The sequence below is a fragment of the Dama dama genome, chromosome 9 (genome assembly GCF_033118175.1).
Source record: "Dama dama isolate Ldn47 chromosome 9, ASM3311817v1, whole genome shotgun sequence".
NCBI classification, from domain to species: Eukaryota; Metazoa; Chordata; class Mammalia; order Artiodactyla; family Cervidae; genus Dama; species Dama dama.
The window spans coordinates 29,349,153-29,370,237 of record NC_083689.1 but is presented as its reverse complement, the minus strand read 5'-3'; the positions used below and the strand labels follow the sequence as shown (position 1 = coordinate 29,370,237).

At 38.2% G+C, this 21,085-nt stretch overlaps 1 protein-coding gene across 1 annotated transcript in view; it reads left to right on the top strand.

The window, feature by feature from the left end:
• Positions 1-21,085, top strand: part of CCDC192 (coiled-coil domain containing 192) — a 191,479-nt gene that overhangs the window by 40,302 nt on the left and 130,092 nt on the right. Inside the window, exons 3-4 of the mRNA XM_061150862.1 lie at positions 10,766-10,897; positions 11,800-11,856. Coding sequence (XP_061006845.1) covers positions 10,766-10,897; positions 11,800-11,856 — 189 coding nt within the window. The remainder of the gene's footprint in view (positions 1-10,765; positions 10,898-11,799; positions 11,857-21,085) is intronic.

Here is a 21,085-nt window from a genome sequence, read left to right as displayed (position 1 = left end):
CACTTTGCCGTACACCTGCAACTAACATTATTGATCAAATACTCCAATATAAAATTAAAAAAAAATAGCCATCATAGTGGCTGTGAAGTGACATCTTATTGTGGTTTTTAATCTGCATTTCCTTAGTTAATGACTGCTTATGTTGAGTTTTTTTTAAATTAGGAAGTGCCAAGTTTTATTCATGCAATCATTAATCGCAACTGCAAAAGCAGATTTATAGTGCCACATATCAATAACAAAATGGAAAGGAAATGAAATATTAGAGACATCTTGTAAAACTGCAAAGAAATACACACTAGGCTAAACATCTTCAGTTAAACCATGGTTTCACAACAGGTTGTTTCATTTTTTCATTTTCGCAATAAGTTATTCCTTATACTTATTTTTTATCTTTTCAAACTAATTCAGATATGGCTTTGTGTACAAGAATTTTTCTCTTGGTCTTTGGTTTAATTCTGTGGAAAATGACCTCGCTCTGGTGAATAGCCACAGGGTCATTTGCCCTCTTACACTGCATCTGATCACGGTAGATGACCTACCCCTTTTTCCTGCACAGCTGGACTACGTTGGTGATTTGCTGACCTTTGTAGTGTCCTCAGACCAACTGGACATTCTTCTCCTTGTGGATGGGCACGAGCAGACGTTGTACTCTGCTACAATTCCTTGGAGAGATGCCATGATTTTCCTGGGCACATGCTAATGTCTACCTGGTATTAGGCATACTTTCAAACATCTTTCCTTGTGTCTATCGGCCATTTGTGTATCATCTTTCGAGAAATGTCTGTTGAAGTCCTTTGCCCATTTTTAATTGGGTCATTTATATTTTTGTTGTTGGGTTGTAAGAGTTCTTTATATTGTACATTCTTCATACTAAATCTGTATCAGACATATGATTTGTAAATTTTTTTTTCTCATGCTATAGGTTATCTTTTCACTTTCTTGATAATGTTCTTTCCTGCACAAAAATGTTTAATTCTGATGAAGTCCAATTTAACTATTTTGTATTTTGTTCCTCCTGCTTTCAGTATCAAATAATCCATTTTCAAATCCAAGATCTTGAAGATTTTCTCCTGATTTCTTCTGAAAGTTTTATAGTTTTCCTCTTATATTTAGATCCATGTTTAGTCAATTTTGTTTATGGAGTGAGGAAGGGGTGGAGTTTCATCTTTTTGTATGTGTCTATACAGTTGTCCCAGCACCATTTGTGAAGAAACTCTTCTTTACCTATGATATGGTCTTTGCACTCCTGTTGAAAACCAACTGGCTGTAGATGTTTAGGTTTATTTCTGAATTCTCAGTTCTATTCCACTGTTCTCTTTATGTATCTTTATACCAACAATGACACTGTTTTTAATTACTATAGCTTTGTAGTACATTTTGAAATTGGGACATGTGAGTCCTCCAATTTGTTTCTTTTTTATTATGAATTGATTGTTTTGGCTATTCTGGGTCCTTGAGATTCCATATGAATTTGAGGACTGGCTTTTCCATTTTTGCAAAGAAAGCTATTAAATTTTAGTAGGGATTGCATTGAATCTGTAGTTAGTTTTGGGGAGTTTTAACAATATTAGATTTTGCAACATGCAAACATAAGATATTTTCATTTAGGTTTTCTTTAATTTCTTTCAGCAATGTTGTGTAATTTTCAGCGGATCACTCTTTCACCTCCTCGATAAAAAATTTATTTCTTGGTAGCTTATTCTTTTGATACAACTGTGAATGGAACTGTTGTATTTCTTTTTTGGATTACTCATTGCTGGTTGTATTAATCATTTAATCATTTAAATGATTAATCATTAATCATTTAAAAAAAATTCAGATGACTTGATATCCAGGGCCTTGCTGTCCCTGGAGGGACTGCCCCTACCCTCACAATGCTTGCCAATCAGTTCCTAGAAATAGTGAAAGACTTCTCTGTAAAGGTGCCTTTAATATACAACTGACCAACCCAAACACAGGGCCACTATTCCTCTGCTCTAAACACTCCAGGTACAGGTATCAAGCAGGGACAACCTCAATGTTCCAGAGCCCACTGAAATTATCCAAACTAGCTAATCCTAACCCTGATTATCTTTACTTGCGTGTTCCTTCCCATGGAAACTACAATAAATGTTCTTGTCCACATTTTCCTCTTGCTTCCTCTACTCCTGACTGACCCTTTAATTTATAAATGTCCCCTCCATATCGTTACCCTCCTCATGCTGTGTCATGCCCCTCCTCTTGGGGGCTGTAACAAACTCTCTTTCCAATGGTGATCAACTCCAGATCTGTTAACCTCACTACACCTGAATAATAATTAGTCTACATTTTAAAACACAGGTGTATAACAACCCAAATTAATTTTTATGTTTATCTTATACCCTGAAACTCTACTAGATTCATTTATTAGCTCTAGTAGTTTTTTTTGAGGATTGTTTGAAATTTTCTATTTACAGAATCATGTCATCTTCATACAGAAATAGTTTTATTTCTAATTTCCAGTTTAGATATTTTTTTCTTTTTCTACCATATTTGGTTTGAGTAGAACTCTCAATACAAAGTTGAATAAGCAGTGGAGAAAGCAGGCATTCTTGTCTTGTTCTTGATCTTAAGGGGAAAGCTTTCCATTTTTCAACACTGAATATGATGTTAGTTGTGGGTTTTTTCATAAATAGTCTTTACCACATTGAGAAGGCTTTTTTCTATTCCTAGTTTGCTGAGTGCTTCTATCATATCATGAATTCTGTCAAATAATTTTCCGCCATCTGTTGAGATGAACATATTGTATTTTTCCTTTATTCTATTAATGTATTATGTCATAGTAATTGTGGGTTTTTTAATGTTGGTCTGCCCTAGCATCCTTGTGATAAATTCCATTCATTCATGATGCATACTCTTTGTAATGAATATCCTCTTGGGCCCAGTTTGCTACTATTTTGCTGAGGAGTTTTGCATCTATATTCTTAGGTGATATGGGTTTATACTTTTTTTAAACAGTATCTTTGTGTGACTTTGATATTAGGGCAATGTGTTAGGAAGTAGTCTCCTTTTCTGTTTTTTAAATGGGTTTGTGTGAAATTAGTGTTTACTCTTCTTAAAATGTTTGATGAATTCACAGTGAAGCCATCTGATCTTGGACTTAGTTGAAAGATGTTGATTAAAGATTCAATCTCTTTACTTGTACAGGTCTCTCGAGATTTTCAAATTTTCTTGAACCAGTTTTGGCAACTTATGTCTTCCTAGGAATTTGTTCATTTCATCTAGATAATATAGTTGGTTTGCATCCAATTATTCATAGTATTCACTCATAATCTTTTAAATTTCTTTAAGGTTGGTAGTAATATCCCTAGTTTTACTTGTTTTTAATTATTTTTTTTCTTTTATTTTTTGTTAATATAATTAAAGATTTGTCAACTTTGTTGATCACTTCCAAGAACCAACTTTTTGGTTTCATTGATTTGTCTCTATTGTTTTTCTATTCTGTTTTATCTCTGACTTAATGTTTATTATTTTCTCCTACTGACTCTGGGTTTAGTTTTCTCTTTTTCTTCAAGTTCTAACTTCAGGGTATGAACTTAGGTTGCTGATTTGACATAGTTCTCCTTTTTTAATGTACATGTTTCATCTATAGGTTTCCCTCTGGCACTATCTTCACTGCATCCTCTAAGTCTCAGTATGTTGTTCTTGCATTTTTCTTTTTATCTCCAGATATTTAATTTCCCTTGTGATTTTTTTCTTTGACCCATTGATTCTGTAAGAATGTGCTATTTCCATTTATTTTCAAATGTCTCAGTTTTCCTTTTGTCATTAATTTTTAGATTTATTCCATTGTGATGGGCGAAGCTACTTTGTATAATTTCAATCCTTTTAAACTTATTTAGAATTATTTTGCGGCCTAATATATATGGTCTATCCTGGAGAACATGCCCTGAGCACTTGAGAAGACTGTGTATTTTATTGTTGGATGGATTATCATGAATATGTCTGTTAGATCTAGCTTGTTTGTAGTGTTGATCAATTCTATTTGCTCTTGATCTTCTGCGTACACTTTCTATCCATTATTAAAAGTAGGATATTGAAGTCCCTACCCTATGACTATTATTATTTATTTCTCCCTTAAATTCTGTTAATGGTTGTTTCATATATGGGGGGGTCTGTTGTTTGATGCATGTATATTTATAATTTTGATAAATTAACCCTTTTATCAATATATAATATCCCTGTAGTCTGTAAAAGTTTGACTTGGCATCTATTTGATGTTCTCTGATATTAGTATAGCCATGCCAGCTCTCTTTGGGCTACTATGTGAATGGAATATCTTTTTTATCCTTTCGCTATTCGTTTCTTAGAGGTGGAAGTTACTCTAGTTTAAGTGTATGTGTATACTTAGATCACATTTCTTAATTCATTGTTCTAGTCACTGTCATTTATTTGCTGGGTCTAATCCATTTACTTTTAAAATACTACTGATAATAGAGGACATGATTCTGCCATTTTGCTATTTGCTTTCTCTGTAGTTTACATCTTTTTGTTACTCAATTCCTCCATGCTGCTTTCTTTTGTGCTTGATTTTTGTGTGCCATTTAAATTACCTTTTCCTTTTCTGCATCTTCTTTAGTTATCTGCTCCTATAATGTACGTCGGTATACTTGGTAGCTTTCCATAGTGTCCATAAATCTCTGAGGCTCTGTTCACTTCTCTGTATTCCTTCTTCTTCCTGCTCCTTACATCAAGTAATTTCAGTTGTCCTGTCTTCAAGTGTTCTTGATTCTGTCATCATCCATCTTATATCTGCTATTGAACAATTTCAGTAATTTTTTTCATTTCAACTATTTTGTTTCCTAACTTCAGAATTTCTACTTAGTTTCTTTTTATAATTTTTATCCCTTCATATATTTTCTACCTGTACGTGTATCATTCTTATTTCCTTTACTTCTTTGTTCATGGTTTCTTTCAGCTCTTTGAGGATATTTAAGACTCTTATTTTAAAGTATTCATTCATTAAGTCCAAAAGTTCAATGCCTAGGCTTCTTCATGGATAGTTTTTATTGATTAATTTTTTTCCAATAAATGAGCCATACTTCGTGATCTTTGTACTTGTTTGCTGAGAACTAGACATTTTGAATATTATAATACAGTAACTCTGGAAATCAGATTCTTTCTCCCTCCCCAAGACTGTATACAATTCTTCCCTCCTCTACAGTTTGTATGTTTGTTTAGTTACTTTTCCAAACTAATTTTGCAGAGACCATAATTTTTGTCTTGTGTGGTTACTAAAGTCTCCTATTCCATTGCCTCTGCACTTAGCCAATGACCTGACAGAGATTTCCTTGAATGCCAGCATCTTTGTTCATCAAGCACTTTCCTGGATACTAAAAGTATTCTACTAGAACCCAGAGCTAATAAATGTTGGTTCTGACAGTTCTTGCCAGCTCAGAAATTATTTAAGTGGGAGAACCAATTCCTAGAGCTTTTATTCTGCCATCATTTTGAAGTGCAAGTCATTTTGTTTTGACTTTCATCTTGAATATTAATATGAAATGTATCAATACACTTTCTTGACTGCATCAATAAGCTGTGCAATGAATACAGTTTATCTTCCTTTGACTTTTAATGATATTGCATTACCTTTATGGTGATCTTCTATTGAATACCGAGGTATATATTAAAGTTGAGTATTTTGGTGGATTTATATAGCCTCAAATGTATAATATGAAAGTTGCTCCTTTGTCTTACATAATTCTTATGTCAAATGTTGTTCATGCTTTTAAAATCATCTCCTCCCCCTAAATTTGTTAGAATCAGGCAGAAGGAAAGGGGCCGACTCTTCAAAAATCAAAGGAAGAATATTAGTCTCCCAACATCATGTGAACCATTTGTTCCAGCACAGATAGCTGGTTAGGAAATATAGAAATTGATTATTTAGAGAATAATGCATTTCTACTCTCTTTTTATAAGCAGATATCTGATACTAAGTTGGACTGAGCTTTTATCTTTATTCTCTTTCAAACGAGTAACTGTAAAACTAAGCAGTTCCTATGAAAAAAGAAAAAGAAAAAAGAAAAAACAAAAGCAATAAAAAGGAAGTAGTGCCCAAGGCCCCTAGAGTTTTTAAATTCAATTGGGATATCTTGCAGCTACTAACTTAGGTTTCCTCTTACTTTCTTTGATACCTTGTTTTCCATTCTATCATTTGAATTTGAATTTAAGCAGCATTCCTAAGAGCTTCCTGAATTGAAAACTAAATTTTGAAAAGTTCTACAACTCCAATCAAAACAACGGAGTGAATTCAAAATGGTAGCTATTATCTTGCAACTCAGCAATAGAGTATATTCAATTATCTTATTTCATTTTATTTTCTTTCATTTTTTCTGTTCTTTCCTTTTAGATTATCAGTCTTATCTGGTATGTCATTTTCAAAAGGGCTGGGGGAATATCAGTAGTCTTATGCTAATAAACACTTTCATCATTATTTAATGCAATCCAACATTAGTTCTTGCCTCAATGTATCCACATGAGGCAGAGATAATAAGATCCCTTTATCCTACTTTTGTGAGATTATGAAACATATGAGAATGAAAACATCATTTAAAAAGTTAATAAATGGAATGTTCTTAGCAAATATTATTTCTGGCCAATTTGACTGAATTTTGTTATAAATTTTGACAGAATTCTCCCCATTCATCCTTCTGGGAAATTTATAACCTAGTTAGAATACATATGACTGGAGAACTACCCTGTAAAAACATAGCAAAGTGCCATAGTAAAATTTTATTATAGGCTCATAGGTCATAACATCAGAGGGTTGCGGGGTCAGGCCTAAAATATAGATATTGTGATTCCATGTCAAGATTTCTTAGAGATAAGCTGAATCCGAGCTAAATGAGCCAAAGGGATATTCAGACAGAAATCTATTATAAGAGGAGAGCAAAGAGATGGGGTTGGTGTGTATATAAAAAGGGGCTGAGATGGCAGGACAGAGTTTTCTCAAGTCTTAGGAAAAAGGAAAATAAATTTCCTTCAGGTATATAAGTGAACACACAGAGAAAAACTGCTGAAAGCCACCTGATCGGGGGAAAATCATAGATCTCATCTTTGCAGGCAGTCTCAGAGTTAGGGTTTGGATATACTATAGAACCCAGAGTGGGAAACAGACCAACATAGATCCCAGTCCAACCTGTTCTTATTAGCTCTGAGAAAGCCCCTGAAAGCACCTAACTTCCAATCTTTAACATAGTCACTACAACAACAAAAAATAAACAAAATGTGTGGTATGCTGTAGCTACCAAACAAATGTTAGTTGCTATTTTTCCATAGACCTTACTCACTTATGGTTATGATTATGCAATTTTGGAATCAGACAATTTATCAACAGAATGCTTATGGTAGCAAATAAGAGAAAACTCAATGTCTAATCAAAAAGGAAACTTATAAACTCACTAAGGCTAAGTCCCAAGGTCAGAGATGCTTCAAAATTAGTTGAAAAAACATTTCAGTAGTGTCAACATGACCCAGATTTGTTCTGTTGTCCACACTTCCATTCAGAGAGTGGCTTTGTTATGTAACCGGTTTCCCGGATGTTTGTAGGATGGCTATGGTAGCATTCATGTCTGTGGATAAGAGAAAGTGCTTCTCCAAATCATCAAAGTTCCTCCTGGCCCAGCGTGGGTGGTGCAAACTAGGTCATATTTCCTACACATTAATTGTTGCCAGAGAAGAGTCAGGATCTGATTGGTTTAGGCCTTGATTCCTAAACCAATGGGAGAAAAATGGATGGAAGGAAAGAGAATGGGATTGTCATGATTATCAGGCCCCATTTTTGGGGTCAGACTTGGGCTTAGGGAGTCACACCTAATGTCCACTACTGAACACTTGGGTTCCAATATTTACTATGTCCTTAGACAAGTTATACAATCTTATTGAATTTCCTTAGCTGTAAAATGAGTATGAAGTTGAACTGAAATAAATATGAAAACAAAAGGTTCTCAGAACATCTGATATGTACTAAGTCCCCGGTAAGTATTAAGGAGTACTAATATTATTATTCATCTATATATGTTCACATTATGGAATAGCTTTTAAATTGTCTACTTTTCTGAGTAAATTGTGAAAATACAAACAATATCACCTTTATTTTTTACCTCCAAAGCTTACATATAATAAAGATCCAACATTTTTTTAGCAATGAGTGACTACATGAATATCTGTTGAGCAAATGAATAAAGACCTAAAAACAATAGGAGATAGATTTAAAAGAAAGATAAGCAAATGGTGACTGGATCAATTATTCAGGATATGGGAACAAAATGGAACAGACTGAGAAAGAATATATTTGAGATTAAAAAAAATACATCAGATTTAGAGAGGACTTTTCCCTGAAGACTAGAGTGGTTACAGGAAGTGAGCAAACCAAACATAAATTGAGTTTAGGGTAACCAGCTCATACAGGCTGTGACATCTTCAGACACTTTATTTTATAATTTGATAAATAATTAATATTTGGATAAAACCTATGTGAATGCTTACTGCAGTCGAGAGGATGTGGAAGAAATAATAATAGGAACTACTGAGTTTTTGATCTATTCTAGGCATTGTTCTAAGTGTTTCTCTTGTGTAAACTCATGTATAAACCTCAAAACAAATGCATGAGATAAGTACTATTCTTTGTATTCTCATTCCTATTTATAGGTGGGAAAGTCAAGCCCAGAGAGTCTGAGCAACTTGTCCAAATCACAAAGATAGCAAGTAGCAAGCTGAGACTTTTACCCAAAGTCTCAGAGTCTGTGTCCTCAGCCATTACACTCTACTATGATAAAATGGAAGGGTGCTCAGAGAAATCAGATTACATTTCCAAACCATCATGCACCCAAGAGTTAGATGTATTAGTATTCATGCAGAGTACCTCAGGCCTCCCAGGTCACTGAGAGCTGAAAGGCAAAGACAACAGTTCATGGCATATGTGTTCCCTCTAATCCTCACTTTTGGGCTTCCAGACCCACAATGTGGGAGACCTGGGTTTGATCCCCAGGTTGGGAAGATCCCCTGGAGAAGGGAAAGGCTACCCCTTCCAGTATTCTGGCCTGGAGAATTCCATGGACTGTATAGTCCATGGGGTCGCAAAGAATCAGACACGACTGAGCCACTTTCACTTTCTGACTCCCCTGTTGTGCTTTCATCAATCCCTGCATATAACACAATGGCTGCATAGAGAGCCAACTAGACAAATACTTGTTGAGTGAAGGGTTGTGTGCATGGATGGATGGATGGATACCAGCATACGTGACATACCCAACTTATTTCCATGGCAGACTAACCTCTTAATGCCTCTCCATTTGGTAAATGTCTCTAAATATTTGTTGCCCTTTTCAAGATGAGATGTTATACTTTGCAATAATTCTTGGAATAATATGAAAGAGATACTTAAGAGATAAGCCATGCCTCAGAGCCTGAGATCTGGAATGAGTACAAGGTTATATGTCCCTTTCCAGGGACTCTTTCCCTGGAATTGTTGCTGAGCTAGAGAGAAAAATCACAAGGGACTCTTCAGGGAAGCTAAGGGACTAGGGATTATCCAAGTACCACTCTCCTCAGGAGAAATCTACAAACAGTAAAACACTCACCTTGAGACGTTTTATGGTTATGGTTAGCATAGATCTCTCCTGGAGAAGGAAATCCAACCCATTCCAAGATTCTTGCCTGGGAAATCCTATAAGAGCAGCCTGGCGGGTTACAGTCCATAGGGTCACAAAGACTGGGACAGGATTTAGTGACTAAATGACAGTAACAAAAGCCCTTGATCATCTGACTTTAACTAGAAATTCCTGCATTTCCCTTCAGCTCTTTCTATACTGCTGCTGCTGCTAAGTTGCTTCAGTTGTGTCCAACTGTTCGTGATCCCATGGACTATAGCTTACCAGGCTCCTCTGTCCATGGGATTCTCCAGACAAGAATACTGGAGTGGGTTGCCAGGCCCTCCTCCAGGAGACCTTCCCAACCCAGGGATCGAACCTGCATCTCCTACTGCTCCTGCAGTGCAGGCAGATTCTTTACAGCTGCACTAAAAATTCAAGGGAGGGAGTCAGAATTCCTCCTCTTTCTAGAGAGTTGTGGCCTCCTGTGGGGTCACAAAGAGTTGAACATGACTGACTGAGCATGCATGCATAACTAGCTAGTATTTGGGGGGTTTCCCCAGGCGTAGAGGTAAAGAATCTACCTGCCAATGCAGGAGATGTGGGTTCTATTCCTAGATCAGGAAGATCCCCTGGAGTAGGAAATGGAAACCCACTTCAGTATTCTTACCTGGAAAATCCCATGGAGCCTGGGGGGAAGGCTACAGTCCATGGGGTCACAAAGCGTCGGACATGACTGACTGACTAAGCAGGTAGCCTGCAAAGAGTTAAGTTTCAAGAACCCTATCTAAACCACAATACAGATTTCAGATTCAGCTGTACAAATAAAATACCATGTTGAAACATAACAAAGATGAGTGTTGAAACATAACAAAGATGAGTGTTGAGACTGTTGTACTAGACATCTCTCTGCCTGCTGTAACTATGTGGTCTCATCTCTTGCCCAGAAAGATCTTTATTATTAAAAATAAATAAAACCAAAATTATTTCCTTATCTCTCTTTACTAAGCATTTGTCATCTATGAGAATGTTTCAAAAGCCATTTTCATATTTAATAGATATTGACGGAAGGCAATTCATTTGTAAATTGGACTTTAATAAAAGAAGCTTTAAAAAAGTCATGGTACGTCCATACCCTTACAAGCACATTTCTTCAGCTTGCAGTCTCGGAAGGAACAAAATTAAAGCTGCTTGAGCAAGTTTCCTGGCTGGAGAAAAAGCTAGAAGCTCTGGACTGTAGGGAAGACAGTGGAGAACCATACAAAAAAATGGTTCTTGCAAAAGACCAGGTATGTCATAGAAGAAGAAGAATCTTTATTTTAAAAGTTACCTAAACATATGAGCTGACAATCCTGTAGTTATTTCTGGCTGGGCTGGAAGTTCATATTTAAGTTCAAGATGGTAAATCACAGTTTTTGTATTTGCTCAATGTAACTGTATTTCCTGATAGAATATTCACATACAAAAATAAACTTTCTTGGTGATATTTTTAAGTTTGATATGTATTCTTTTGAATCATATTAAGTGAATATTTTATTTATTTTATAAGTGATATTGACTATACAAATGTTTCTTAGTTTTCAATTGAACTTAATCAAGCAATAGCTTCTTTCTGGGTAGTGAAAGAAGTTGATCAAAACATTTTTCATAGACTTTTAATAAATTACTTTATAAGAAGTTACCACTCTCTGAATCTCAGGACATTTATATATGTGTCATTATGTAAATGTATCTCTTGTTCACCCCATGTTGTTTTGTATCTGCTTTCGTGATAGAGGGATGGATAGACAGGTAACCTGTATCTATATACAGGTATATTTATCTTCACATTAAAACATATCCATATATTCCAAAGGCAGAGACCAATTCATTGGGTCCCACATGTATGTATACGTGATGTGATATAAGGTAGGTTAACATTATCTGCAGTACATCAAGCAAACATTATTTTTCCCGATCATGACCTAGTTTTTACTATATTCATATACTTTGTTGATGGGTTCTTCCATGGAATGGAAGAGAGAAAGAGATGGGAGCGATGATCCATTTAATGATGATATTCAAAACATCTAGCTGAGATAATGCTGCCATTTGTAAAATATGAGAACCAGTACATATTTATATCTGGAACATTTTGAATATGTAAAAGGAAGAGTTACACACTTTGTTTCTAAACTCTACCCCTTTTCAGTGCATTGAGAAATTACAGGCTGAAGTAAAAGCTTCCCAGGAGCAACTTACAGCCCATGTAAGTGTCTTCCGCCTTTTTCCATCCTTTATTTTATATCATTGTTATTTTGCAAATGAACAGAAATGTTTCAAAGTTTGTAACTATCGTCTCTCCACTGCAAACCAATCACAGGGCTAAGAACCAGCATTTTTACTGCCTCTATAGAGTTGTTTTCCATAAACAGAACTCTGATTTACACTGATGATTAAAAATTGCAAGACCGAGTTCTTATATGTAACCGGATGACCTAATCAGATACGATCAGGATAAGAGAACTGGAAACTAAGGGTAGAAAAACAAGAAAGCTGGGCTAGTTGTGAGTGAATAGAAGTGGAAACTTTAGACACCTCTCCTATAGGCCTAGGACAGTTCTTAAACTTTTGTATATGGAGAAGTATCTGGAAAACTTTTTGGAACAAACAGTTTTCTGTATGCCTAGGATAGGACCTGAGAATATGTCATTCTAGGGAATGCTGGATTCAGATGCCGCTGCTGCCCATCTTTATGCCCTATTTTGAGTAGCATTATTTTATATATATTTATTTTGCCCCAGTCTTCTGGTTTTTAGGCTAATGACCATATGAACAAATCAGATAATGAACTGTCCATTTTCTGCTACAAGTCTTCCCTGAGAGAGAGAAGGAGAGACCCTCTGAAGTTCCAGGGGAAATCTCATTTATACTTTACCCTGTCTTCACTTAGAGAACAGGTTAATGAGCATCTCCTGCCATAACAGCCCTGTGGATCCATGTGCATAAACCAGTGGTTGTGGCCTGGCCGCTGCCCCTTCTCAAGGATCTGAACAGCCCTAACGCTGGGAGTGTTTCCTCACAGAGTCACTCGCCATCCCCTTACTTATCTCCTCCATCCACATCGCGCGTACTATGGAATGACTTATTGATTAAGAAGAGTGGCCAGTCACCTTCCATGGCCAGTCTGAACAACAACAAACTCAGACCAATCTGAGATCTGAGAGACTGCAGCCCAGAAGTCCTAGAGAAAAGACCGCAGAATAATATATTCTGGTCACCAGCCCTTTGAGGTTTGCAGTGATCTGATCTGGATAAAAACCACAAGAGTTGCCCCATTTTTTTGTCCTGGGGTAGAGAGAAGCTAATCTGCCGTGGCGGTTAGCAGAGTTTTAGACTAAATTTAGATTCTTTTCTGGCCTTGTGTGCTCAATTGACGAAGACTGAACGTGACCAAGGCCTGCACTCAGGACACGATGACTGATTCAGACAGAAACATCGCTCATGAGCCGAGCGTGTTCTCCCCGCCGCCTCTGCCCTGGCCTGCCTCTCAGGCTACTGGATAATGACTATTGTCAGAGGATGGTACCTCATGCCAGGTGGATCCCTACAGCCATTCACCCAGGGGGTTTTTAGCTCAGAATGTTTTAAGGAGAGAGATTTGCTAAGGTTCAGTTATTAGCTTCCAGCATCTCTTCATGAAAAACTGATGAAAACTCAAGGTCAGGGGAGCCTTAGGGAAATTCCTGCAGTGTCCTCTTCCACTGTTGAGCTTCCACAGAGTCGATTCCTGTTCCATGCTGTTCCTGTCCCAGGCGTGTCTGAACTGGGAGTGCTCCCTTGTCTTAGGGTATTGATACCAACCAATGAGATTCCTCCTGTGTAACTGTCAATGTTCAGCTTATAATATAGCAGATTCATCAGTAAAGTTTTGCTTACTCATCAAGAATATGTAAATGAAATATAATGTTAATCATAATGTTTACTGAAGTGGACTATGTGTTTCCTAGGTGATAGGTGCTATATGTGTTACCTATTTTACTTCTCAATACAACTCAAAAAGGTGAGCATTATTTTTCAGATAAGTAAACGGAGTCTTAGATTAGATCATTTGTCACACACATGTTGATTGTGAAATCCATGCTTTTGCTCTCACAACTTGCTACCTCTCCAAATTGTATTGCCCACACACCATTGGAAGTGTCAAACCTGTTGATAAAGCTCCTATCTCTAGTCTCCTTTCTCTATCTACTCTGAGTGATTAATCAGTTCATAATTCTTCAACTCTTCCTTCCATGAAAATAAGCATACCCTCCTCCCTCTACCAAGTTCTTTCTATCTTAATAGTCTTCTGATCACAGCTCCTCAGTGCTGTAGTGAGCATTTCTTAAAACACTGTTCCTGGAAAAAAAATTTTAATTATGTTAATAGGTATTCTGAAAAAAAATATGAGAGGGGCATTGGAAATAAAGTTATATTAAATACGTTCACTTACTGCAGGATTTATCAGTGTATAATCAATCTCCAAAAAAGGACCAGAGTATGTAATTTCCCAGTGGTGTTTGTCCTTGAATGACATTTTAAGCATACAACCTTGGAGGCTGCTGGTATACTGCATTGAATTAAAACTCTAGGTTTGCTAAATATGACCTGAATATCTCATGGATATCCTAGGTTCAGCACATAGGAAGTCAAATTTATCATTTTGTATTCTTATCTCTTCAGTGTGTTCGTCTGTGTTCCCCAGGCATGGTGAATAATATCACAGTGTTATTACATATACTGTAGATCCAAACTTAAAACAGTATTAAAATCCCACCGTTTCTGCTTGTATCTCATATTTGGCTAATTGCTGCCTCTGAGTATACTTCTACAAGTTATCTCACTTCCATGTCTTTGATTCCATTGTCCTGTCAATCCCTAGCTCTTTTTGACCATCATAGATCTCAGTTGTTGTTACTAGCCCCAAACTATCAACATATTCAAGTTCAGAGCCCCCGCTATCCCTGCCCACCACCTCACCCAATCACAATGTAGCCCACTCGCTCTCACACCATCAAGCCCTGTTTGCAGAAGACAGAAAGGATAAAAAACTGTGTAAGATCTGGTGTGGGGGCAGAAAACCAAACAGAGCTGGAGGTTAGCACTCATGGGAGATTGGAATGTCCTGGAGGAGCAGAGGAGAGAAGGGGGATGAATGGCCCAAGGTGTGGGAGTGGAGCCCTGAAGATGCGGTGAGGAGATAGGAGATCAGAGGCTCCTGGGAGTCCTGGAATGTTCAAGGTTAGGAAGTAACTGAGAGTATTAATGAGTTTTTCGAGCAGTTTGTACTTATACCACCTACAGTACGTGAGAGTCACGTGCAGAGTCTAGAATTCCGTCTGGCTGTGCCTCCCCAGTGTAACCCTGCTGCACGATGTGACCACCGCCAGGCTCTCCTGGCTTCCCGGCCACTCTGGAAAGTTTTGCACAGGACTGTCCCATCCCTAGCCTTCATTTCCCTGTTCTCACTCACCCTTCTCTCTCCTCAGTCCATCAGGGCAGTAAAATAGAGCTGTCATCTTTCCCTACACAGCCAGAGTCTGCCGGTGCCCTGTGACTCTGCTCTCTGTGCTCCCACGGTCCAGGCTGTCCTCCTCTCTACTTTTCCAAATAAATGTTACTCTGTCTGTAAGACTTGTATCAAGGACCAACCTCTCCCTTAGCCCCCAGAGTACCTTCTCTGGGCTGCCTAGCCTCTTGTACACTGTCTGTTTTAGCTTGAAACACTGCATTTTATCTATTTATTTTTATTGGGGTATAGTTGTTCTGTGGCTTCCCTCATAGCTCAGTTGGTAAAGAATCTGCCTGCAATGCAGGAGACCATGGTTCAATTCCTGAGTTGGGAAGATCCGCTGGAGAAGGGACAGGCTACCCACTCCAGTATTCTTGGACTTCCTTTGTGGCTCAGCTGGTGAAGAATCTGCCTGCAAAGCAGGAGACCTGGGTTCAATCCTTGGGTTGGGAAGGTCCCCTGGAGAAGGGAAAGGCTACTCACTCCAGTATTCTGGCCTGGAGAATTCCATGGACTACAGTCCAAGGGGTCGCAAAGAGTCGGAGACGATTGAGTGACTTTCACTTTCACAGTTGCTCTATAATGTTGTTACTTCCTGCTAACATTTTACTGATGCTCTGTTTACACCTCTGTCTACCACTGGACATGAAGGTCAGCACCAAAAATGTGTGGGCTCACTGCAAACCACTCAGTATATTTTGCTTAACTGAATTTTACCCTGAGCATGTCATTTCCCCTGTTCCAATGCCAGGAGCTATCTCAGTTGCCCATTTTCCCAGAATAAAGTCCAACCTCCTGACTACGGCTTTTATCACACTGAAAATTAGGGGCCAATCCCTTCTCCTGTCTCCTCTCCATCACACATCTGTGGTCCCTGAGTATGGCCAGGAATTCCTGCCCCTTTGCTCATTTGCGACTGGAATATGCCCCATCATTGTGCTCCCCAGATTTTCCCCATGCTTTATTAAGCTTGTTCCTCCCAGAAAGTTTTGTCTGACCATCAAACTGGAAGTGGTCTCTCATTCTTTGGTACTTTCACAGCCCTCCTCTGCACATGTCTTCTGTCATTTGTCACACTATGACCCACAACAGAATTATCTGATGGGCCCAGTGCTTCCCCAAAACTGAGCACTTCAAGGATAGAGAGCAAATGTGTTTTTCTTCATGCCTCTCACAATGTCTGGTTCAATGCTTTGTACAGATTTCATTGAAATGAATTGCTAAAATGGATAAATTTAAAATAAGGTTATTTTGGAATTTATAATAGCCCACTTTAAATCTCTGGGAAAGTTATTTTATGAAATGCTATTCCTTAGAAATGCCAGTTACATAAGGCACTATTTTAATCTGAAATTGATACTTTCAAGGTATAGCATGGAAGGGACAAAACGGTAATGATTCCTTAGAGTGAAAATAAAAGGAAAAAATAGCAGAGAAAGAATAAGTTGTAAGAAAGCTCAATTTCAGAAGAAGTAAGAAGAGCAGCTGAAGGACACTATGGTCTTAACATGAAAATTAACAACCTAAGGTCTTAGTTTCTTTCTATTCAGGATTCACTCTTCTAGAAACCAACAATCAAATTATATTATTATATAACTAAATTGATAGCTATGAAATGTGGAAAAGGTACAAGCCTCAACATTTCAGAGTAAAACTGTCACTGCTAATATTTTGAAGATTAAAATCTCATCCCATGAACTTTGGGGTTCCTTGTCACAGCTAACACTTTTAAAAGATTACCAAGAACTGCCCCTCTCAGCACACATGTGGACACCCACTTGAGCCAACTACAGGACTAACTTGCCCTGGGCATTTTCATCACTCCCACCTGCATGATTTTATCTACTTAAGAGACCTATATGGAATTAAACAAATATTTCGACTGAGTGTTTATTATAACTTAAATATTATTGCCCATATTAGGGCAATTTGAATCAGGACTACGAGTCTTAAAGAAGGAAAAAAAAAAAAAAACTTTTTAAAATGAATGCCTTCCGAATTGTTGAATCCAATGCTTGCCTACTTGTAGTATTTGGGAAATATAATTACTTATCCTTGCTCATTCACTCTGTCATCGACAATGTGATTATCTGCAATAGTCCAGAGGTTTGCCTCCCCTCACCTCCATCCCAATGGCTAGTTCATCTCTTGGTCTAGCTACAAAATTTGACCAGAGCCCAAAGGTCTATAATATTCCATAGGATTATTCCAAAAGAGAAGTCTAGACAACTGGATGATAGATGCTTGAGTATTATGCTGTTCTTTATTCTGTCCTGTATGCTTGAAATAATTCATAATAAACAGTTACAAATATCTGGAAGAAGAAACCCTTCCAATGAATTATACAGGGTGCTTCAAGCTATAGTTTAGATACTTGTGTCTTTGAAATCAGAAGCTCCTGACCTTTCTAAAGTTTCTAAATACATACTTAGAGCTGGAAGTAACAGTCCTGATACTCTAAGTCGGGAGCAGAGGGCATGGAAGGATCACCATGAGTACCATGGCAGAATTTTCCCAAAGAATTGGTTTAATTGCTTCCTTTCCTTCTCTAAAGAAGCTATCAATTCCCATTTTACTTTCCAAAGTAAGGACCCACAAGAGTCACCAATTTAGATCCAGTGCAGACTCCTCTCCCTGAGAATTCCAGGCCCTCTACTAATTAGTCTTTTCCTACTATGATAGAGAACATGGGCTATTTTTGCTGTTGCTGTTTTTTGGCTGCCTAAGCATTCATTAACACTCCTTCCTCAGCAGTACCTTGATATCCTTTCCGAATATGTCTCTCTCATTGTGCAGTCTTGGAAGGCCTATAACTCAAAGTACCCTGTCAGCTACTAGCTGGGAACAGGCATGTGCCCAATTGGACTCTGAAGATTCATTCAGGTGAAGCAAGAGAGGAAAAACACATGGAACTGAAATACCCCAGCAGTGACACCCAGGCATCATGGCGCAGGAGTTTGTGTTGCTGGGCCAGGACTGCTCTAGCTCCTGTTTCTGAATCTGACTCCTGTCCATTTTAGGAACCACCAAATAACCCTAATTAGCTTGAAGAAAATTCCCTTTTTCTGTATACTCATTAGAATCAGATTTGATTGTTTGTTTACAGCTGAGATGCTGTAATTCTTATACTGTCCAGATTGTTCTCAAAGTGTGGCCCTGGGACCAGAAGAGAGTCACTTGTGACTTGAAATGCAAGTTTTCAGGTCTCATCGCACACCTTCTGAGTCAGAAGCCCTGGGAGCGGGATCCAGCAATATGTTTTTCAAGTCCCCCAGTGATTCTCATGACGGCTCGTGTCTGAGACGCACTGCACAGTCCAGCACAATCCCCATCGCTTTCAGCCTAGACTCCGTTTTCCCTAGTACCGTAGTCCCTGACCAGCATCTCGCTGTCACCCTCATAACCCCTGTCTCTGGGAAGCATCTCCAGGCCTCATTCTTTGTACAGCAAGCCAGGATCATGGCACATGGGACACATTTGTCCAACTGACGAACCAAAGGAGAATGGTCCTTCCGCTCCTTCCCCTCTAAAGCTCACACTTCTGTGTAACTCTAGAAGTATTACCTTGTTCCTGCATCTTGTCATGACTAATTTTAGGATAATGTGACAGTAATTAATACCTTAGAGTCATACACCAACCTACACTTTTCTAAATGCTCCCACCCACATTATGTCATCTGTTTTTCACAACAGTCCTGTGAGGCAGGTAGTACTCCACCTTTATCAGATGAGGAAAGTGAGTTAAAGAAGCCTGCTCACAGAAAACAGCTTACATGGAACAAAGCAAAGACCTGAGTGTAGCTATTCTGACTCCAGGACCCCTGTTTCATAAGCATGATTTCACTTTCATTTGAAAATTTTTGCTAAATATATGTGCCAACACACATGCTGGTTGTATTGATAAATTAATTTTCAGATCTTTTAACTTTATTATCATCTACAGACCTCATGTCAGAGTGAATCAGCCTGAGAGACTTTGTTAATGGGATCTGATAGAGTCCTACCTGGAGCCAATGAGGAATGGGGAAATTCCTCCCCTGTGGGCCTTTCTTTTTGAGCCAGACACGTTAATCCAAATGGAAAATTCCTCAGTGATTGTTTATGAACAGAACCCATTGGTACTAAATGGCCGCATGTGGGATAAATCTCAGAAATATTTTTATTGCATTAGTTGATTATAGTTAACCCTCTCTACATCCTGCCTTCGTTGGTTAGGCTATCTGGGCTTAATGACTATTTTGAACCTTCATTTCATAGGGTTAAAATAACCACATAACCCTTTATGTGGTTATCCCATGGCTCATCTCCTATGTGCTTGCACTGGAGAGGTGACAAATCACTGAAGGATGACAGAGGTTTTCCAATCCCATTGGTGGGTTTTGCTGCCAAACGTCTCAGTGAGCTTGGAAGGAGAGGGCCTGAGCTCTCACTTCACATCAGCAGGTCGCTCATAATCTCTGAAGTCAGTACCCTTTGAATTATGAGCCATTACATGGCTCCTGCCCAGCAAGAAGTGGTTGAATAACTAATAGTATATGGATGAGGCAATATTAAGTATAAAACTTTGGAGTGCCACCAGGATCTTATTTAATTAAAATTACCTTTTTTTTTTTTTTTGGCCTCAGAAAGCCAGGGCACAATACATTGCTGTGGGAGCCACTAATATTAGCTGTAGGATCTTCTACTAGTGAAGGCAGATTGAGAATGCAGGGACCTGAGGCCTGAGTTTGGTCACTCAGAACAAGCAAGCCTGGATTCTCATTTTCCCAGGAGGCTCATTTTTCCCTTCTCTAACTGGATATGGGGCCTGTTTGCTCACTTTCCATAGACGATGAATAAGTTCAAGATGAACAAGCCCCCAAGGACAATCCTTGTTCCTCCAGCGACTTTAGAATCATCACATGTGTCTGATCTTTGTTAGCCACCTACTTGGACCCATAATCTAATCCACTTACTCTGTGAATATTTGTTAGCTGACTATGCCTTTCTTCAAACTTATATTTCATTTACTTGATAAGCTTGGACTTACACCAACATCCTCTCAAAAGAATATACAGAGTTTAGAGGCCCAAACATTTCAATATATTCATAGATTTTTGGTATACTCTCTAATTGCTTGTCAAAAAATCAGGTGGGAACAACACAAGATTGTTCCCAGCACTTTCCTCTTTGCTCCTGAGCTGCATTAATCTTTATAAGCCACCAGCCATAATACTCACACAGAATTCACTCTATACTATTATTATCAGCATCGACTAGAAATCATGTTTTTTATTTGTTCTCTTAATAACTGAAATCACTTTAAGATGAGTGAGAGTCATACCTTTCCATTATGAAGAATAGAGAGATAAGCTATAGATATGAGTCATGAGGGTTTTGTAAAGGTCTCGCTGATCCTGGTATCGGGGCTTCCCTGGTGGCTCAGTCGGTATAGAGTCTCCCCACAGCTCAGGAGACCCAGGTTCAATCATTGGACTGGGAAGCTCCCCGGAGAAGGAAATGGCAACCCACTCCAATACTTTTGCCTGGGAAATCCTAACTCCTGCCGGTATAAGAGCAATAATGGAGAGCTAGTTGCTGGGTTAGTGACTTAGCCCTGCTACTCCAGCTGCATGACTGACAAGGGTTACTAAAGCTCTTCTCTTCCCATTTGTGTAAAGAAGCTAATAGCATTCTTTAGCCTCATAGGGTACCATGGAAGATACATAAACTGGCAAACTGAGGTAATGCCTATGAAGTAGTTGGCAGAGTGCCTGACATATACCAAGGTTCAAAGAAGTTAGTAACAGTTATTCCGAAAGGGACTGTTTCAGTATAGTTCCACAATTTTATGGGGTTGTCACAAATAAGCTGTTGGAATGAAGTACTTCGTTTTGGCTGCCAGTTTGTTTATAGACAGTGCTAGGAAGCTCATTAATCAGAGACTCAAAATTAATTTCTGAGG